The sequence below is a fragment of the Dipodomys spectabilis genome, unplaced genomic scaffold (genome assembly GCF_019054845.1).
Source record: "Dipodomys spectabilis isolate Male_0828 unplaced genomic scaffold, ASM1905484v1 ptg000095l, whole genome shotgun sequence".
NCBI lineage: Eukaryota > Metazoa > Chordata > Mammalia > Rodentia > Heteromyidae > Dipodomys > Dipodomys spectabilis.
Window position 1 is genome coordinate 39,845,008 of NW_024870772.1, and position 18,389 is coordinate 39,863,396.

The 18,389-nt window shown below is 35.7% G+C and overlaps 1 protein-coding gene across 8 annotated transcripts in view; it reads right to left on the reverse strand.

Annotated features, from left to right (window-relative positions):
* Positions 1-18,389, reverse strand: part of Trpc4 (transient receptor potential cation channel subfamily C member 4) — a 158,056-nt gene that overhangs the window by 30,366 nt on the left and 109,301 nt on the right. For all 8 annotated transcript variants that reach the window (XM_042685611.1, XM_042685610.1, XM_042685608.1 and 5 more), the window contains one exon: positions 6,765-6,904. In XM_042685611.1, the coding sequence (XP_042541545.1) occupies positions 6,765-6,904 (140 nt within the window). The remainder of the gene's footprint in view (positions 1-6,764; positions 6,905-18,389) is intronic.

Here is an 18,389-nt window from a genome sequence, read left to right on the forward strand (position 1 = left end):
ATAAGATACCATACCTGGCTTAAAAATTCTTACAAATCCATAATATTCTTAGAGTTTATAGAGAATCATTGCAATACTTCATTAAGCATATTGTTTATATTTATTGTTGGGTACTGAGCTACTAAATTGGCACTTATTTCTTTTGCACAACTTTCTAAAACATACCTATAAAAGGTACACTGAGCCGGGAGTCTGTGGCTCACACCTGTAATCCTAGCTACTGAGGAGGCTGAGATCTAAGGATCACAGTTCAAAGCCAGCCCAGGCAGGAAAGTCTGTGAGACTCTTATCTCCTATAAACCACTAGAAAGCCGGAAGTGGCGCTGTGGCTCAGTCGGTAGAGTGCTCACCTTGAGCTGAAGAGTCACAGGGATAGCGCCCAAGTCCAGAGTTCAAGCCCCACCACTGACCATAAAAACAAAGTTATACTGTTTTTTCACTTTTGAATCCTTACCTCCCTGTTGCAGAATCCTTGCAGGTTTCCTCTGTTGTACCTGACTTTCAACATCATTTGTTTTCAAGCCTCTTCCCTCCTCATCCTAACCCATGCTGGGTATTTCCCATGAATTTCAGTTTCAGTGATGGCTCCCAATGCCACCTGTCCAGTCTATACTTCCCACCTAACAGTCCCATTTTATTTTTCTCTTCATTTACTCTTTATGTAGGGAGTGATTTCACGATGTCAGCATTAGTATTCCAAGCTGTACAGTTCATTGAGTAGCTATGGATGTTGTCTTATGTGGTATGGTATGTAACAGCATCCATAGATACTGAGAATAATTTTCCAGTCATTGACAGATGTCTTCTTGGGACCACATCCGCTGAATTGAGACTCTGAAGAGTCTAATAAACAATGTATTTAATATTACTATAATAGAATAATTGATTATTAATGAATCCCAACATTAATTAGGTAGGGATGAATATTGTGTCCATTCAATATCTCATTGTTTGCTTTACTTTTCTGTTTGGATATCTCACAGTTATCTCAAAGTTCTATCTTAAAGATAGAACTCATCAATTTTTGACCTTCAAAATTTTTGACCATTTATGTCTCCAATCTTCATGAATGGCAGAAAACAAAGCACTTAACTCAAAATTTGTTGTTAAGGCTCTTATCTTTCCTTCCCAAATCTCAGCATCCAAAGTCAGATCTTCCACATGTATTTACTCCACTCCATCCCTGTCCCTGCTGGCTTAGAGTGGCTCATTTTTTCCCTTCCTAAGTGTTCTCCTTGCCTCTAAACTTATCTCCTCCACATCCTCCAGAATGCTCTTTTACAGGAGAGAAGTTACACATCACTTGTCTCTTCAATGACTGTATTGTCCACAGAACCACATCTTGACTTGCCAACATGTTCTAGGAATCCATGTTCTGATCTCCTTTTAAACTTGACTTGACGTTTTGTCTTCAGTTAAGTACCTTTGACCTTGTATCCCTCATTAGTACCAGTGATCTCTCACAAGTCTGCCTATTTAGTACATTCCTATGAAGGTGCTCTTCGTTCAGAATAAATTTAAATCCTAATTACTTTGATCCTCAGCTGGTATTCATTCATTAAACATACACTGAGTGTCTACTCTGTGTTAGTCATTAATTCAAATTTCACGGCAGTGGGAAAGAAAGATTCAGTTCATGCCATGGCTTAGGGAAGAAGGCTGAGGTTACTCTAGTATTACTCATCTATTCCTTCTGCACAGGGGAGTGGACTTTAGGATCTTGATGACCAGAGTTGGCAGCCTCATGTTGTATAATAATCTTTGAAAATGAAATCAAAAGTGATTCTAAGTATTACTGGCATTGTTAAGACCAGCAAGACAATTTTCCCTCTTTCTCTCAATTATTTGCTTTTTCGTCTGCCCCGTGGTCCATCCTCCACCCACTGCCACAAACCTTCCTTTCTGTTGAGACTCTGTTCTAAAGCAGTGGCTCCTTTTATTGTCATGTGCCCCAGAATGACTACTTTGTTTCTCTTGAGTGATGCTTTAGCACAGTAAACTTTTACATTCACATCCGGTAGATTGCTTTATACATATGTTAGATGTTTCAAGACCACTCTATGGAGAAGAATCATAGGTATGTTCAAAGGCATGGTGTTTAGAGAAGGTGGGTCACTTGAGGAAATGTGTGTAGCTGCCAAAGACAGGGCACAGAGTGCTTAGGAACAGTGAGATGAACCTGAGAAGTTAGAACCAAGTCATGAAGACCTGGCAGTAGTTATAAGGGAAGATGGAGAAAACCACAATACTAGATCATACAGTCATCTTTAAATCCTTGGATGCATTACTTACGAAAGTCAAGTAGTCAATCAAAGCAAGTCAAGCTTAAGTGACAATAATATGATTTGCTTTTTTAAAAATTCTTGCTATGGTTGGATTGGAATAGTCTCCTAAACCTTGTGTGTTAAAGGCCTGGTCTTCAGTTTGGGGGTGAAAACTTTGGCAGGATCCATTGGGAGTTATGCCCTTGAAGGGAATTGTGAGACTCTGGTTTTCTCCTTTCTCTTTTCTGCTCTGACCATGAGGCGAACAGTTTTTTTTTGTCTACCACATACATAATGTACAGCACCAATCAGTGATGGGCATAAACTTACAAAAATGTAAGCCCAAATAACATTTTTCTCTTTGTAGGCCAACTAGCCAGCTATTTATTATGGCCACAGAAAGCTGATGAGTAACATTTGGCACATGAAATTAAATAGAAAATGTATACACAGGCACCACTGACTCACACCTGTAATTTCAGGAGGCGGAAATAGGAGAATCATTGTTCAAAGCTAGTCTGGGCAGACAAATCTGAGGGACTTTTTTCCTCCAAACAATCATCCAAAATCCAGAAGGGAAGATGTGGCTCGAGTGGTGGAGTATCAGCTTTAAACAATAAACATCAGGAAAATACCCAGGTCCTGGGTTCAAACTCAAGGATTGGTATACATATACAAAAGAAAAAGAAAACATAGCAGGTTGTGTGTGTGTGTGTGTGTGTGTGTGTGTGTGTGTGTGTGTGTGTGTGTGTAAGTCCTGTTCCTTAGTTTTGTTCCAGGTTCATGTTCCACCACTTGTGCCACAGCTCTACTTCTGGTATTTGGGTAATTAATTGGAGATAAGACTCTCATGGACTTTCCTGCTCAGGCTGGCTTTGAACCACAATCCTTAGTTCCCAGCTTCCCAAGTAGCAAGGATTCTAGGCATGAGTTACCAGCAACTGGCAAGAAAATGTATGAATGAGTACTTTAAAACATGAAGGATTTTCCTTTTTTAAAATGTGTTAATTAAATAGTAAAATACTGTAGGAAGTATCAGGGCCTTCTTCTCTAATAGATAATTCTTGATTTAACCATTGACATTCAAATCTCTAGCATTCGCAGCCATATCATTAAACTACAATACTTATGTAGTTAATTATGGCTATGTGAGTCCTAAGAGGAAAGCAACAATATTTCCCCTCATTCTAGATGAGAAAAGAATTGATGAGCTACATAGTCAGAGCAGTTTGCAAGAATGATGAAGCAAGGCACTGTGACTTATTCTTGTAATAGCAGCTACTCAGGTTTGAAGCCAGTCTATGCAGAAAAATGGGCAAAACTCCATCTCCAAGTAACCATTTACACCTGTACTATTGGTGTGTGCCTGAAATGGTAGAGCATCAGCTGTGAGCAGGCAACCTGAGTAAGCATGAGGTTCTAAGGTCAAGCCCAGGTACAGAAATAAATAAACAGATAGATAAATAAATAAATGTAACAATGCTCTAAAAAACACATGACTTCTAAAAACAAATGTTTTATTCATAACAACTTTGAGCTTTGGAGATACTTAAATGGTGTGATCAAAAGGTATAGAAATGTAATCATTTCTGTGAAATGACTGACGATAAATGTAAGAGACAAGTTCTTCACATAGTGAACGGACCGAGTAATATTTAGGAACAAATCAGTCTTAATGAAGCTGAAGTAACATTGAAAAATTCTGGCTGCAGGCATCAACAATCCCCTGATTAGCTAACACTTCATCCACAACAAGAAGAAAAATGATTGGTAATCTTTCTTCTTGAAGATTAGGAGCAAATGAAAAGAAATGCACATTTCCTGAACTGTAAAATGCTCAGGCATCCAAGTGCTCAAGGTAATACCACAAAACCTACTTAGGAGAAGAATCTAAAGCTATCACTCCACTAAACAACTAGTGCAGTGTAGTGTAATGTCTACCAAAATGAATACCTGAAAGTGGAAGCAAGTTTGACAGGGAGAGTAAAAAAGCAGGCACATGATTGGAGGAAGGAAGGTTGAGCAAATATATAATTATATTCAATGTACATTGTGTAAAGAAATGAACTATGTAACTTACATAGGGATGGGTGGGGGAAATGGAGAAGAACGAGAGAGGGGGTGACATTGATCAAGATGCATTGCACTCATACCTTGACTTGAGGGATTAGAACCTTTTTGTATAACTGCTTAATAATAAAATTTTTTGAAAAAGAGGTTCTTGCACTTTCATGTGTATGGAAACACTATTAAAACATTATTGAAACACTATTAAAAATAACCAAGAACAATTGTCAACAAATAGAGGTGTTCATTGATAGCAAAATCAATAAGCAAAATGGGGTACACACACATATATGTATATGTGTACATATACATATATATAAAGTAGAGAATATTAGTCATATAAATTAATTCAGATAGAACCAGAGGATATAATGGAATGTGATATATGACACAGAAAGAAAAAATTTGCATGTTCTTTCTCATATGTAGAAGCTGAAGAAAGTTCAGTTGAAAGTAGATGATAGTAGAATTGAGTTATTAGATGCAAAGAAAAGTAGAGTACATGGGAGGTTAGAGTGATATTGGAAAATAGATACCAAATAAAGTGTATGTACATGCTTTTATATGTCTGTGGACACACACATGCACACACATTTGTCATAGTATGTCTTTAAAATTCAACCCTCAGTGTCCAAGGAAGGTAATAGAAGATAGTCTTTCTTCTTAGTTATTACCATATATAATTTTTTTCTGAAACAAAGGAGGAGGCAACAATGCTTGATAAGAAATGTACTCATTGTCTTGCCCCTGGAATTGTAACCCCTCTGTACAGTATTTTCACAATAAAAAAATAAAAAAATATTCTAGTGCTCTATAGAACTTTAGAGTAACTACAGTTTGCATTAACCAAGTATATGTTTCAGACAGAACCAGAAGAAAGAACCTTGAAGGGTCCAAACTTAAATGACAATTATTGCCCTGACTAAGTCAGTACAGAATTTATATTCAAATGTCACATTAAACTCCATAACTATGTACAAAAATATTAACTGAAAAATTAAAACCCCACACGATAGAACCAAGTGTAATTCTTAGATTAGCTATATAAGCAATACCTAGGAGTTCATTAGCAGTGAAAATTTAAGCCTCATCCTAATTTTTTTAAAAAAGAATTAAGCTTCAGACAGTCTTCCTGTAAATTCTTGTGCATTTGGAAGTTAAAGAACTGTGATTGTCACTTAATCCCTGTCTTTCTGGACAGCATGGGACTACAAGAAACCACAGGCACTATTATTTAGTAGCGAGAGGTTCAAAATGATTACATTGATTTATCTAAGAATCACCAAAAAGGAAAGAAGATTGGACAGTTATGCACTTAAGCATAGACCAACAATCTCCTCCATGTATACATATTCTCATTTGGATAAATTGCTATCTTCTGCTGTCTTACACTGTTCAAGGTCATTGTAGTATCATTGAACAAAGGAAGAATTGCCAGATTTTGTTTGCATTCTTAATAGAGTCAACTTGCCTAAAATTGATGGTCATTAACATCCTGCATATTTTGATGAACATTGGTAAAATTTTAATTTGAACTGATGTGGTTAAGAATGACTTTTCCAACCATAAGGCAATTTCAATCCTATCATATTGTAATACTGCACAGAGATTCAGACCACTATTTTAGGAAATGGAGTACATGAATTCATTTACACATTAGCATTTTCTAGTTCAAATCACTAAATTGCATACATTATTCATGTAGCAACCAGTTATGTATTGTCTTTTTTTAAAAGAACAATTCACGAATCATTTTTAAACAAATTACTTTTTAAAAAAAGGGGGAAGGGAAAGATAAAACATGAAAGTCAGGAGAGGGTAGATGACAATACTTTGGTTCTAATGAAGTCCCCACAGACAGAAAATAATACCAATTGTCATTATGGAACAAAAATATTTTAGGTAAATTTTATGATTGGGAATAAAACTGATGTACAAAATCTGGGGGAGTAATCGGTGTGTGAAACTTCATGCACTTTCATATTGAATAGGGTGTGCAGAAAGAAATTATATTCTGCTTTAATTTTATCAAACATATTAAATTGGAATTATAATTTCAATGCTTTGAAAGAGTAATATTTTGATCTATCTATGTTTTATCTATTAGTAAAACTGATAAAAAATAATTTTGGTTGACAAAAGCTTAACAGTATTGGAGGTAGAATTTCATTAGAAGTGGAAAGAATTGTAAGTAGAGCATCCCATTGTGAGTAAATTTGAGGCATCATTTTATTTAGAGGCAAGAAAATTGGATGATAAATTCTGTTATTAAACCCTCTTTTGTATGCCTTATCTTTCTATTTTACCTATCAAAAATAAATGGAGAGATCCCATATCTAAGTCCCAGTTGACTTTACTGGAAGATTAACATTATTTGAAGATATGAATTTAAAGACTAGACTTGTGTTTTGCAATGATACAAATAAAAGTTACCTTTACAAATGCAACGATCTTCAAAGAAATTGTTGCTAAATATAAGGAGTTCATCACAAAATCCATTAGATTCCACCAATCATGGATATAATCTTGAAGGCCACCATCCCACATCTGTTTAATTTCTCCCCATATAAAACCTGCAATTACAGAAAAGTTCATTGTAAGTGTGGCTTTCAAACAAATCACCAGAAGAAAGTATGCAACTTAATAAACTGAAAGAGACCATGGCTATTTATTAGATATATTTGTTCGCTTTTATGGAGAAGAACACAGGGTCTCAGACACCTTCTAAGACTTTGAGAACATGAAACTAATTCTTTTTTTATTGTGAAAATACCATATACAGGGGTTACAATTCTAGAAGAGGCTGTGATGTCTGCCTCTCTTTATTTTATCTATTTTTGTCAATTATATGAAATGCAAGAGTTTTAATTAAACTTTAGTTCCTCTATACTATATATATTTTTCTCATGCAAAACATTATAACATTTTATGTAAGCAAATTTCTTGAAATCTATTTCTCTCAAGTCAAAATGTTCCAAACACTAATGCAAAACAGAATAGCCAACACAACTGAGAGCTTGTCTCAGTGTTAGAGAGAGGATGACCATAGCAGTTACTGAAATAATTTCTCCGTAGCAATAACTGTGAAGATATATCCAGAGAAAGTATAAAATCTCCTGTGTTTGGGTCTATTTTAAAAGAAAACATTTCATTTAAAAACTCAATCAATGTGATCATTATTTTAGTTTCATAATCTTATTAAAAATATATAATACTATTATTTTTGTCCATGATGGGTTTAACGCTGGGCTTGGGTGCTGTCCTTCAGCTCTTCAGCTCAAGGCTAGAGCTCTACCACTTGAGCCACAGCGCCACTTCCATCCTTTTCTGCTTACGTGGTGCTGAGGAATCAAACCCAGGACCTCATGCATGCAAGGCAAGCACTCTACCACTGAGCCACCTTCCTAGCCCCATATAATACCATTTTTAAAGCCTAATGAGTATGACATCAAAGTACCTAGAATCAAGAAATATTAAAAAAGGATAAATATGTTACAGTAACTACAGTAATTAAAAAAATATAACAAGACGCCTTTAAGATAAGGACAACCTGGAATATAAATGTCAAATAAAATATAATATGTCAAATAGCATGTTTGATAACAACTGAAAAATGTACAAAATTAGAACATGGTGTTATGATAAAACCAAGAAAACAGCAGAGTAAGGATAAAAATCATAGCATTTCATTTACTCAACTAAGAAATAAGAAACCTGAGGGCATATACTTAAAAAAAGTTCCAACAAACAAATGTGAACTAACTCACACAGTACAGGGTAAAGAAACTCTGGCACCTGAAAAATTCAACAGTACATTTCTTCCAGATACTCAAATTCGTTAGCATATATACTGTTGAATTATTTGGGTGCCAGAGGGCCTCATCTAAAATATATTTAGAACTCAAAAATATTAAATTCCCCCCAAATCCTCAAAGAAACAACAACCCCATTAATAAGTGAGCTAAAGACTTAAAGAGAGACTTCTCTGAAGAGGAAATAAGAATGGCCAATAGACACATGAAGAAATGCTCAACATCTCTGGCCATAAAAGAAATGCAAATCAAGACAACATTGAGACTCCAGTTAAAATGGCTATAATCAAGAAATCTAATAACGACATATGCTAGAGGGTATGTGGCCAAAAGGGAACATTATTACACTGTTAGTGAGAGTATAAACTTGGCCAACCACTCTGAAAAGCAGTGTGGAGGTTCCTCAAAATACTAAACCTAGAGCTCTTCTATGACCCAGAAATCCCACTTCTGGGCATTTACCCAAATGACCACAAACAAGGCCATACTAAAGCTACCAGCACAATTGTGTTTACTGCAGCATTATTTACCACAGCTAAGATATGGAACCAACCCAGATGTCCCTCAGCAGATGAATGGATCAAGAAAATGTGATATATATATATGGAATTCTATGCTTCCATCAGAAAGAATAACACCTCCCCATTTGTAAGGAAAAATATCATATTAAATCAAGAAAGCCAGACCCGAAGAAACAGTTTCCATGATTTCCCTCATTTGTAATAATTAGTATATGTCTAGTATAATCCTAGCAGATGAGCAGAGGAGCTCAATAGTTATGTACATATAACCATATAAGATGATGCTAAGTGAAATGAACCCCAAGACATGGACACAAGAGGCTTTTCTTTGATGTTGGAAATGTACAACTTAGGGAGTGGGGGAGAGTGGGAGAAAAATGCTAGAGGAGGTCCCAAATTCTATGAGAAATGTACTCACTACCTTACTTATTAACTGTAACCCATCTGTACATTAACTTGACAATAAAATTGAAAAAAATATTCAACAGTACATTTCAAATAAACTTCTAAAAACTGAGTGTGAGCTAGTACATTAGATTACAGGACCCATGGAAGGCACAGATACCAAGAAAGTTTCTGTGTACTGGCATGCCTGTCTCCATGGCCCTTTACCCACTGCCCAAGGAAGGATGCTGGTGCAACACTGGAAGAGAGAAGAGGTTGTTCCTATGGGAATGGCGTAAGGTCTGACCCAGGATGCTCCTTAAGGAGCCAACCATTTTGGCCCTATGGAAGAGGCAAGAGACAATCCTCAAGGTCAGGTTTACACCAGTACCATCACTGGAGAAGGAACAGGAAACTCTGCCCTGCCTATGATCTTCAGAGTCTGAAGTCTTCCATAAGAAAGACAGCACGGATCTCTGGGATATTTCCATCACTCACACACAGAGAACTTCCTAAGTTTAGCTCTGGATCAGTCTTCCCATTATTACCAAACTAACAAATACCATGTAATAAGAAGTGTACAATCACTGGGGGGGGGGGCAAATGCAGGCTTCGACATCCTCTTTTGAAGCACAGTTGTATGAGGCTAACAGCTATGGATGAACCTTAGAAACTGATTGTATCCACAGCAGAACCCAAACTAAACTCAACTTCTGCTTGTTCTTACAGTTTTGAAAGAAAGCAGGTACATTTTCCTACACAAAGTTTTGTGTAATTCTGCTTCTGGCCTTCTGCATATGTAATATAAACAACTGTAAAACATACACACTCTCCCCAACCTACACATGTGCACACACACATTATAGTGATGTGCCACAATTAAACGTCTAAAGCAAAAGGTGAAAAAAATCTGGACTGCGAATGTGGCTCAGTTGGTAGAGTGCTTGCTAGCATGCATGAAGCCCTGGATTCGATGTCTTAGTACCACATAAACAGAAAAAAGCTTGAAGTGGTGCTGTATATCAAGTAGAAGAGTGCTAGCTATGAGCAAAAGAAGCCCAGAGACAGGGCCGAGGCCCTGAGTAGTTCAAGCCCCATGACAGGCAAAAAAAAAATCAAAGGCATCCAGAAAATAAAGCAAAATTTTTACCATGCAAAGAAAGAAACGTAAGACTGAAGACAAACGTGTCTAAAATTTATCTGATACCCCGTAGACACTAGGCTGAGAATGAACTATATAACTTGTGAGCAGGGACAAGAGGAGGAAACTTGGAGAACGCAAAGGAAGGGGTGACATTGCCCCAAAAGAAGTATTCATGACCCGACTGATGAAACAGTAACCCATCTATAGATCACCTTAATAATAATAAAACATGAAAAACTATCTGAGCCAGAAGATATTGGGGTGATACCTTAAAATAAAAAGCAAAAATTAAACAAGAATTGTAAATGCAGAACAACCAACTTACTAAATGGCTGTGAGCTGTAAACTTTTTTCAGATGAACAAAATCAGAGGCAGGCTAGGCTTTACACTGCTAATCTTAGCTACTCAGGAGGCACACATGGTTTAAAGCCACTCTCACTGTCAAGAAAGTCAGTGAGACTCTTATCTCTGACTAGTAAAAAACAGCTGGAAGGGGAGATGTGGCTCAAGAGGTGGAGAATCAGTCTTGAGTGAAATACAAAGGGACAGTGTCCATGTCCTGAATTCAAACTTTAGTATTGATACATACATGCAAAAAAAAAATATCTGGAGGAGATTTTTTATTATTAGATTCATACTAAAAAGTACTGTAGGAATAAGTAGACAGACTGTGTATGATACTAGATAGAAACTTAGATTTATAAAAAGAGATAAAGATATAATTTTAGAAATAATCAATTGAAGGTAGAGATAAATATGATCTTTCTTATTTTGACAACAGCTCAATAGTTATATACATTTAACCATATAAAAGGATACTAATTGAAATGAACATCAAAATATGGAAACAGGAGGCTTTTTAAATGTACTGTGTGAAGTTATTTCTTTTTTCCTTTTATTTTTCCCCTTTGATCTATCCTCTGTTGTCACTGTTTTTAATTTTGGTACCCTATGTCATATATATATTATATATATATATATATATATATATAATATATATATATATATATATATATATATATATATGTTTATCTGATTTTGAGAAGGGAAGGGGAATAACAAAATGGTGAGACAGGACAAAGGGTGAACCAATGCAACAGCGACACTCACAAGACACTATGCTAGAAATGAACTTCACAACTTGGGATAGGGAGAGGAGTCAGGGGAGGGTAAGGGAAAGTGGGAGAAAATGAGGAGGTGGGGGTAACACTGTTCAACAAGAAATGTACTTATCACTTTACTTAAGTAACTGTAGCCACTCTGAATACCACCGTTACAATAAAATAAAATTTTAAAAAACAGATGAATTTATAGTTAATCTTCTGACCATAAAATTCAGCTCCACTGTCTTTCTAATCTGTCCTCCTAAATGTTGTGAAATAAATAATGCTAAGTTTAAACCAGGCCCTTACAAAGCTATAGCAAGAAAGAATATTTAAAAGACAATTATTATTCTGATTTAAAATTTTGGCATATTATGGAAATGCACAAAATGCTCAATAAATATTAGTGAGTCAGACAGAATAACATACAAAATAATGGGTTATCTGTAAATAATGAAGTCATGCTAAAACCTGTTTTTCACATCAGTGAATAGAATTTATATTATGAACATATTATTGACAATCATGACCATTTAATAGATATAGAATATGATAAAATCGAGCATCCATTCATGATAGAAGCATTTCACCAAGTGTAAACAGAAGAGACAATTCTCAATCATATACAAGACAATCATAAATGTCTATAGTCTATACTGTCGTACTCACTTCTATAGAAGCCTGAGAAAAAATAATTCAATCTTTTAAATCAAATAAATAGAATCATTACATTCCAGTAAGACTGTTTAGAAAAATAACATGAGGTCTGACATAGCTGGTCGGATAGTAGTTTTTGAAACTGTGGTGATTACATGAGTATACGTGTTAATATTTTATAGTCTGCAAACATAACCCAAGACATAGTGTTATAATTTAATTTGAATGAATGTAGTAAAAATGAGGAGCTTGATGTTCATGAATGGATAAAGGGAGAGATAAAAATAAAGAAAAACAGTATACATTGCAACGCCCTGATTATAGATGATATATGTAATCCTTTGCATTACTTTACTTTTTCCTCTATGCTTGACATTTTCCATAATAAAACTTGGAAAAGAAATAATAGAAATAAAAACTACCAATAGCTACTTAAAGTTCACCCACAAAGTTTTATTTTTTAATTTTGTTACATTTAAATTTATAACCCAGATAGAAGACTGATTTCACGCAATTTAAATGTAATGTCCTCGAAGTACTTTAAATTGTTTGTTATAGATCACTGCTTTATTCTAAATTTCTTGTTTACATTCTCACTTTTCTTTTGAGGTTTGCATTCATCCATAATTCTCTCTTTAGCAGTTAGCTAGGACAGAGGATTGATTATGGAGATAATAATAATGAGCACCTTTATTTTGAAGAAAGCAGTATATCAGAATTAGATAAGATATTCTTCATGCCCTAGATTTTAGAGGTAGTAGAAGATTATTAGAATTCATTTTGTGCAACAAGAAACAAACAAACACTTCTCCCTTATCAAAAACATAGTGCTTTTGCCTACTAACCTGGGTGTGTTCTTAAAACCCAATAGGCAATCATAGTTTACACAAGATGACTAAATCAAAGACACAGTGTGACACTATATTTCTAGTTAATGGAAAAGCCAAGACTGGATGTGAGTTCCCCAAATGCAGTATGTTTGGATAGCATTTTCTTACTCTGGAGATCATATAACATAGTCCATTTTGTTTGTCTTGATTGAGATTTTACCATTATCAAAAGTTGTGTGTATGCAATCATTGTCTGGAAAGTGTATTTTATGCTAATTTTAGTGGAAGACACAGTCATAGAAATTGGATAATGACAGGTGAGACAGTGTTAGGTTCAAGTTGAAGTAGTAATCACCTTAGCCAAGTAGTCTAATCTCTTTAGATTTTAGGTAACAGAATGTGAAAAGAGGTGTGGATTGTGTGTCTTCCCATAAAAGGATTGCATCTCAATTCTATAAATTACTAGATATCGCTTTTTCTTCTGTGTTAACCAAAAATGTTCAGCACAATAGCTGCTATGAGAGATTTAAAAAAATCTATCCTTTAGCTGGGCACTGGTAGCTTACAATCCTAGCTATTCAAGAGACTGAGATCTGAGGATCTCAGTTTGAAACTAGCCAGGCAAGGTAGTCTGTGATACCCTTATTTCCAATTAATCAGCAAAATGCCAGAAGTGGAGGGATGGGTCAAGGGGTAGATTAGCAGCCTTAGTGAAAAAACTAAGTGAGAACACAAGGTCTTGAGTTTAAGTAATGGCAAATCCAGACATAAACACCTATCCTTTATAAGAGGATTTAGACTTACTTTGTTCTGTCCCAGAACTCAGAAATTGGATCTTTATAGGAAATGGATAGAAAAAGTGCTTCTATTTTGATACAAAGAAGAATTGTCTAGTAATTAGAGCTGTTCAAATCCTGAAGTGGAGGTAGAGATTTCAGTCCAGATGGTAAATGACCCCTTTATGTGTATGCCAAACTATACCAGTCTATATAATCTCTAAAGTTCATGCCATCTCCATGCATGACTCAGTTGCTTCACATGCGTATGTGCTACAAAATAAACTATTATAAAGTATCTGCTAAATGATTGTAATAGTTATGTTTTATTGATCCTTATGGATTACTTGCATTATTATTTTTCCCAGTTCTACTAAACTAGAAAGCCAGCTTGATTTGGCTATTGAACACTTGGCTATTAACAGTCACCCAAATTTCAAACTGCAGATACTTTGTGAGTAATTATATGCTGGAAGAAAAGTGTAAGTTAATTGCAGGAGCAGCTATGAGATCAGTAAAAGGCAAAATTTTAAACTTGTGAGATGTTAATAGCTGAGAAGACGCTAATCCTATGAGATGGGGTTAAGGAAATAACATCAATAGGAAATTTATACCAGATGACCTCCAAGATTTCCTAAGATTCAGTTCTGATATACAACAGGTACTTTTAGACTCCAGGGAAACATAGCTATGTCTGTTTGACCCATCCATATTCTAAACATACTTCTAAAAAACACAAAAGTCAAATGAACAACCTGATAAAACTAAGACCTTACTTAATGTGAGCTCTAGATAAGTTTATTTAGCAATACTGACTGAATAATGGATTGCAATTTTTATTTTTTAAAGATACAATATACCACTTCAAGTTCTTCTCATTACCATATACCTATTAGATGGATATTGCTTTTTATCTGCTATAAGCATATCGTCATATATTGCCAAATTTCACCTTTTGTGATAACATTCACTCTAGCCATTAGACAGTCTAGAGGGTGTTATTAACTAACGACATAGAACATCGAGACCGTAAACTATTCATGAAAACTAAAAAGTCTGAAGAGAACAAAGCTTGAGGGAGCTTCTGTCAAAAACATTTGTCCTGTTCTGGGAACATATCAACATTTTTCTTTCTGTTTATAAACAGATGACATGATTTCTCATAGTTGTGGTAGAAGACTCATTTCATACATTGATGTCAACACTGTAGGGACCAGGAAAAAATGATCCTAGTCCCAAATGAGTTAGAAAATTTCCTCTTAAAATATTGGTGTGGTTGGAAGTTTATACTATTTTTTCTACATTTCCCATGATGTTTTCACCCTGGGCTATTTGAGGGCTGTATTCGATCTGCCCTAAGGAGCTGGCTGTGACTAGAAGATAAGTAGGCTATTCTCAGATGTCACCTCTAACAATCTCAATTTCAAATTTGGGATGTATGATTCTGTTAAAGAGATTACTTGGTTGTCTAGCCTTACTATACTAAACTATACTAAACAGCAAAGGAAGACTCACCTCATCATCTATAACATCCAGTAAGGGCCTTTTATTCAAGCCCCAAAGCTGCAGGGATCTGACCTTGGGTGTCTCTCTAAAACATGGAGTTTCATGCTGAGTACCAAATCAATGAAGATAAAAAAGAACACAAACAACTCCTCCCTGCTGGAATTTTTGCTTCAGTTGTATTTTCAAATCAGGGAATAAAATAATAAAAACAGTCTCTAGGCCAAATTCTGCTTTTGTTCAAAAGAAGTCACAATAATATATCTTTTTCTCAGTAGAGACTCCCATTATATCTCTTCTCCCCCCCCACACACCAGAGTCACTACATTAAAGGCAGCTCCTGCGGTCCCAGCCTATGCTTAAAACCTGAACCAAGATGAAGACAAGGGCCATCAAGTTCCCTGGCTGAAGGCAGTTTATAGAAAATTACAGTGAAGCTTTTCCTTCAGGGGCATACCAAAGCACCCTAAGACCATGTTTCTATCACCATATGGTGACAGATACCCATGGTCTCTGCAGTATAAAACACAGGGAAGATGGTAGAAAGAGAGCTTCAAGGTCAGGGCAGAATGGTTGTTGTTTTATGATGGAAAAATAAAAACAGCAGAGAGAGATGTGGTCCATTACATCCTAAATGGAAGTTGAAAGAGATTCTAGGAAAATCCTTGCTAAGTCTAGAGGTTTCTACAAGTGGAAATTGGTACCTCATTCTCTGCTGGCACATCTACTTGGACAATTGGCTCATGAGGGAAAAAAATGGAAAAAACAGTGGGATTTGGTAGTGATGCTGTTGGTGGTATTCTGATCTCTTTCCATCTTGTGCTCTTGAAGATTAGGTGCATATGACAGGAAATGGATGTGTGTGAGCTGTCATGCTGCTACTCAAGAGGGATACAGACATATTAGGGCCATAAGACCCCAATGAGGGACTGATAGTTGGTTATAGGAGTAAGTTGAGAGATTTGGAAGACAAGACATCAGGCACAGTCGAATCTCTGATTGAGAGAATCTTGCAGTGTGGAGGTATTTAGAACACTCAGCATTACTGCCTGTCACACAGGCTATACAACAATGTTTAGAGATTTAGGACTCAAGAAAGAGCTATGATTAGGATACTAGTTAAAGCAAAGGGAATGGACAGAGTCACGAGTCTAAGTTCTTCCTCTCATCCTAGTGCTTGGGTACTAGCACAAGCAAAAGATGAATTATCCTGGGTTCTTCAAGACATGGTCAGGCCCTTGTTTGAGATAATTATGAATGGTAGGGGGAAAACAAAGGAGGAGGCAACAATGCTCAATAGGAAATGAACTCATTATCTTGCTCATGTAGCATTTTTACAACAAAAAACATAAAAAAAGTCAAAGTCAGGTGTTTGTGGTTCATACCTGAAATTCTAGCTACTCAGAAAGCTGAGATCTGAGGCCTATAGTTCAAAGCCAGTCTAGCCAGAAAAGTCCCTGAGAATCTTATCACCAATTAACCAGCCAACAGACAGAAGTAGAGTTGTGGCTCAAGTGGTAGAACACACCCCTTTTTTTTTTCAGTTGTGTGGCTTGAAGTCTGGGCCTTGGCACTGTCCCTCAGTTCTTCAGCTCAAGGTGAGTGTTCTACCACTTGAGCCACAGTGCCATTTCTGGTTTTCTGGTGGTTTATTGGAGATAACAGTCTCAGGGACTTTCCTGCCCAGGCTGGCTTTGAACTGCAATCCTCAGATCTCAGCCTCCTGATAGCTAGGATTACAGACATGAGCCACCTGCTCCTGGCAAGAACACCATTGTTAAACAAAGAAACCAAATGGAAGCTTGACACTCTGAATTCAAGTTCCAATCCTGGCACATACAAAAGAAATAATTTGTAAGCGGACTTTTGGCTTATTTTTCAAGAGCTCAAAGTTTAAGAAATTGATCTCCTAGTGATATTGGTAAAGACTAGAGGAAAGATATTTGATATAGGATACTATAAGGAGTGGTTACACAAAGTAAAACCATTTTTCAGTTTACATTCTAATGAGTTGAATCTTCCCAATAAACATATTAACTGGGAATGAAGTTCGCATGAGATTTGACTTTCCAGAATTATTTCTCAGTCCTTAATGTTGTGAAGTAATTCTCCAATCTCTGAATTAACTAACAGATGATAATTCAAATTCCAAATTTTTTATAAAAATTAAGAGTGAATATGATTTTAGTTAACAGACTGAGCTTGAATAATGACTGACTTAATGAGACAGTGAATATTTAGTCTAAGTTTGAAGACACTCAAAAACACTTAAGCCAGTACAGTTTTGACATCGTTATTTTAACAGAGAAAAGTACAGGAATGCAGAAGTAAGTATGTATTAACTTTCAAAAGTTTCATAAGATAGGATCCTGTCATAGTTTAAGATTCGGATGAACAACTTTAGAACTTACAATTAGCTGACATTTTAGAATTTAACTATAGTAGCCTAAAAATCAATCCAGAAATTTGTAGTAATGCAGTAGCATTTTTAAATAGAATTTTATTTAATTAAAATTTGTTACAAAATTTAAAGCAGAAATCGCTTTTCCCATAAGTATCAGTAGCTGCCCAATATGTATTTTGGAGTAAGTGCATATTACTTCTTTTACTTTGGAGATTACCATGCTCCACTTAAAGATAACATCTTGAATATTTTTAAAACATATTAGAAAATAGAGTGTATTTCTTTTCATATTTTTATCAAATGTAAAAAATAATATTATACACTATACACATACGTACACATACACTGCACATGTTTATATGCCCACATATAGCTATAAAAGATTAAAACAATAATAATGTCCTTGGGAAAAAGGAAACAACCTTAGATCTCAGTCATCAGTAAAAGGAAAGCACAAAGGAAGCTGCTGGCAGGGTCATTGTAAGGAAGTTATTCCTTCTCCTGTGGAATAGATTGTATCTTTCAGCACTAGTTTTCCATGTAGTATGTGCTATATTGGAGACCAGGGCAGTGGAGATGATAGTAGTTGTGCTATGAAAGTGGTGGTAATGATAAGATTCGTTTGTTGGCCAGTGTGACATTCAATGTTACATTAAATCAAATATGCATCTTAGTGCCTGCTACACTTTTAAAGCATCCCTCTCAGAGCCTTCTAACATTTAATCTGTGTAAACATCTAAGGAGACATAGGTGCCCAGGACTATACACATTTAGATTTATGTTAATGGATTGTTTTGTTTGCTTGGTGTAACTCTGTCTCTCCCACTCCTGGGTCAGTGTTTTATATAGAATAGTAGCTGTAGTTCTGGAGGTACTAGAGTTGGAATCTAGTAGTTACTATATATCAGCCCCTTTATCTTGGA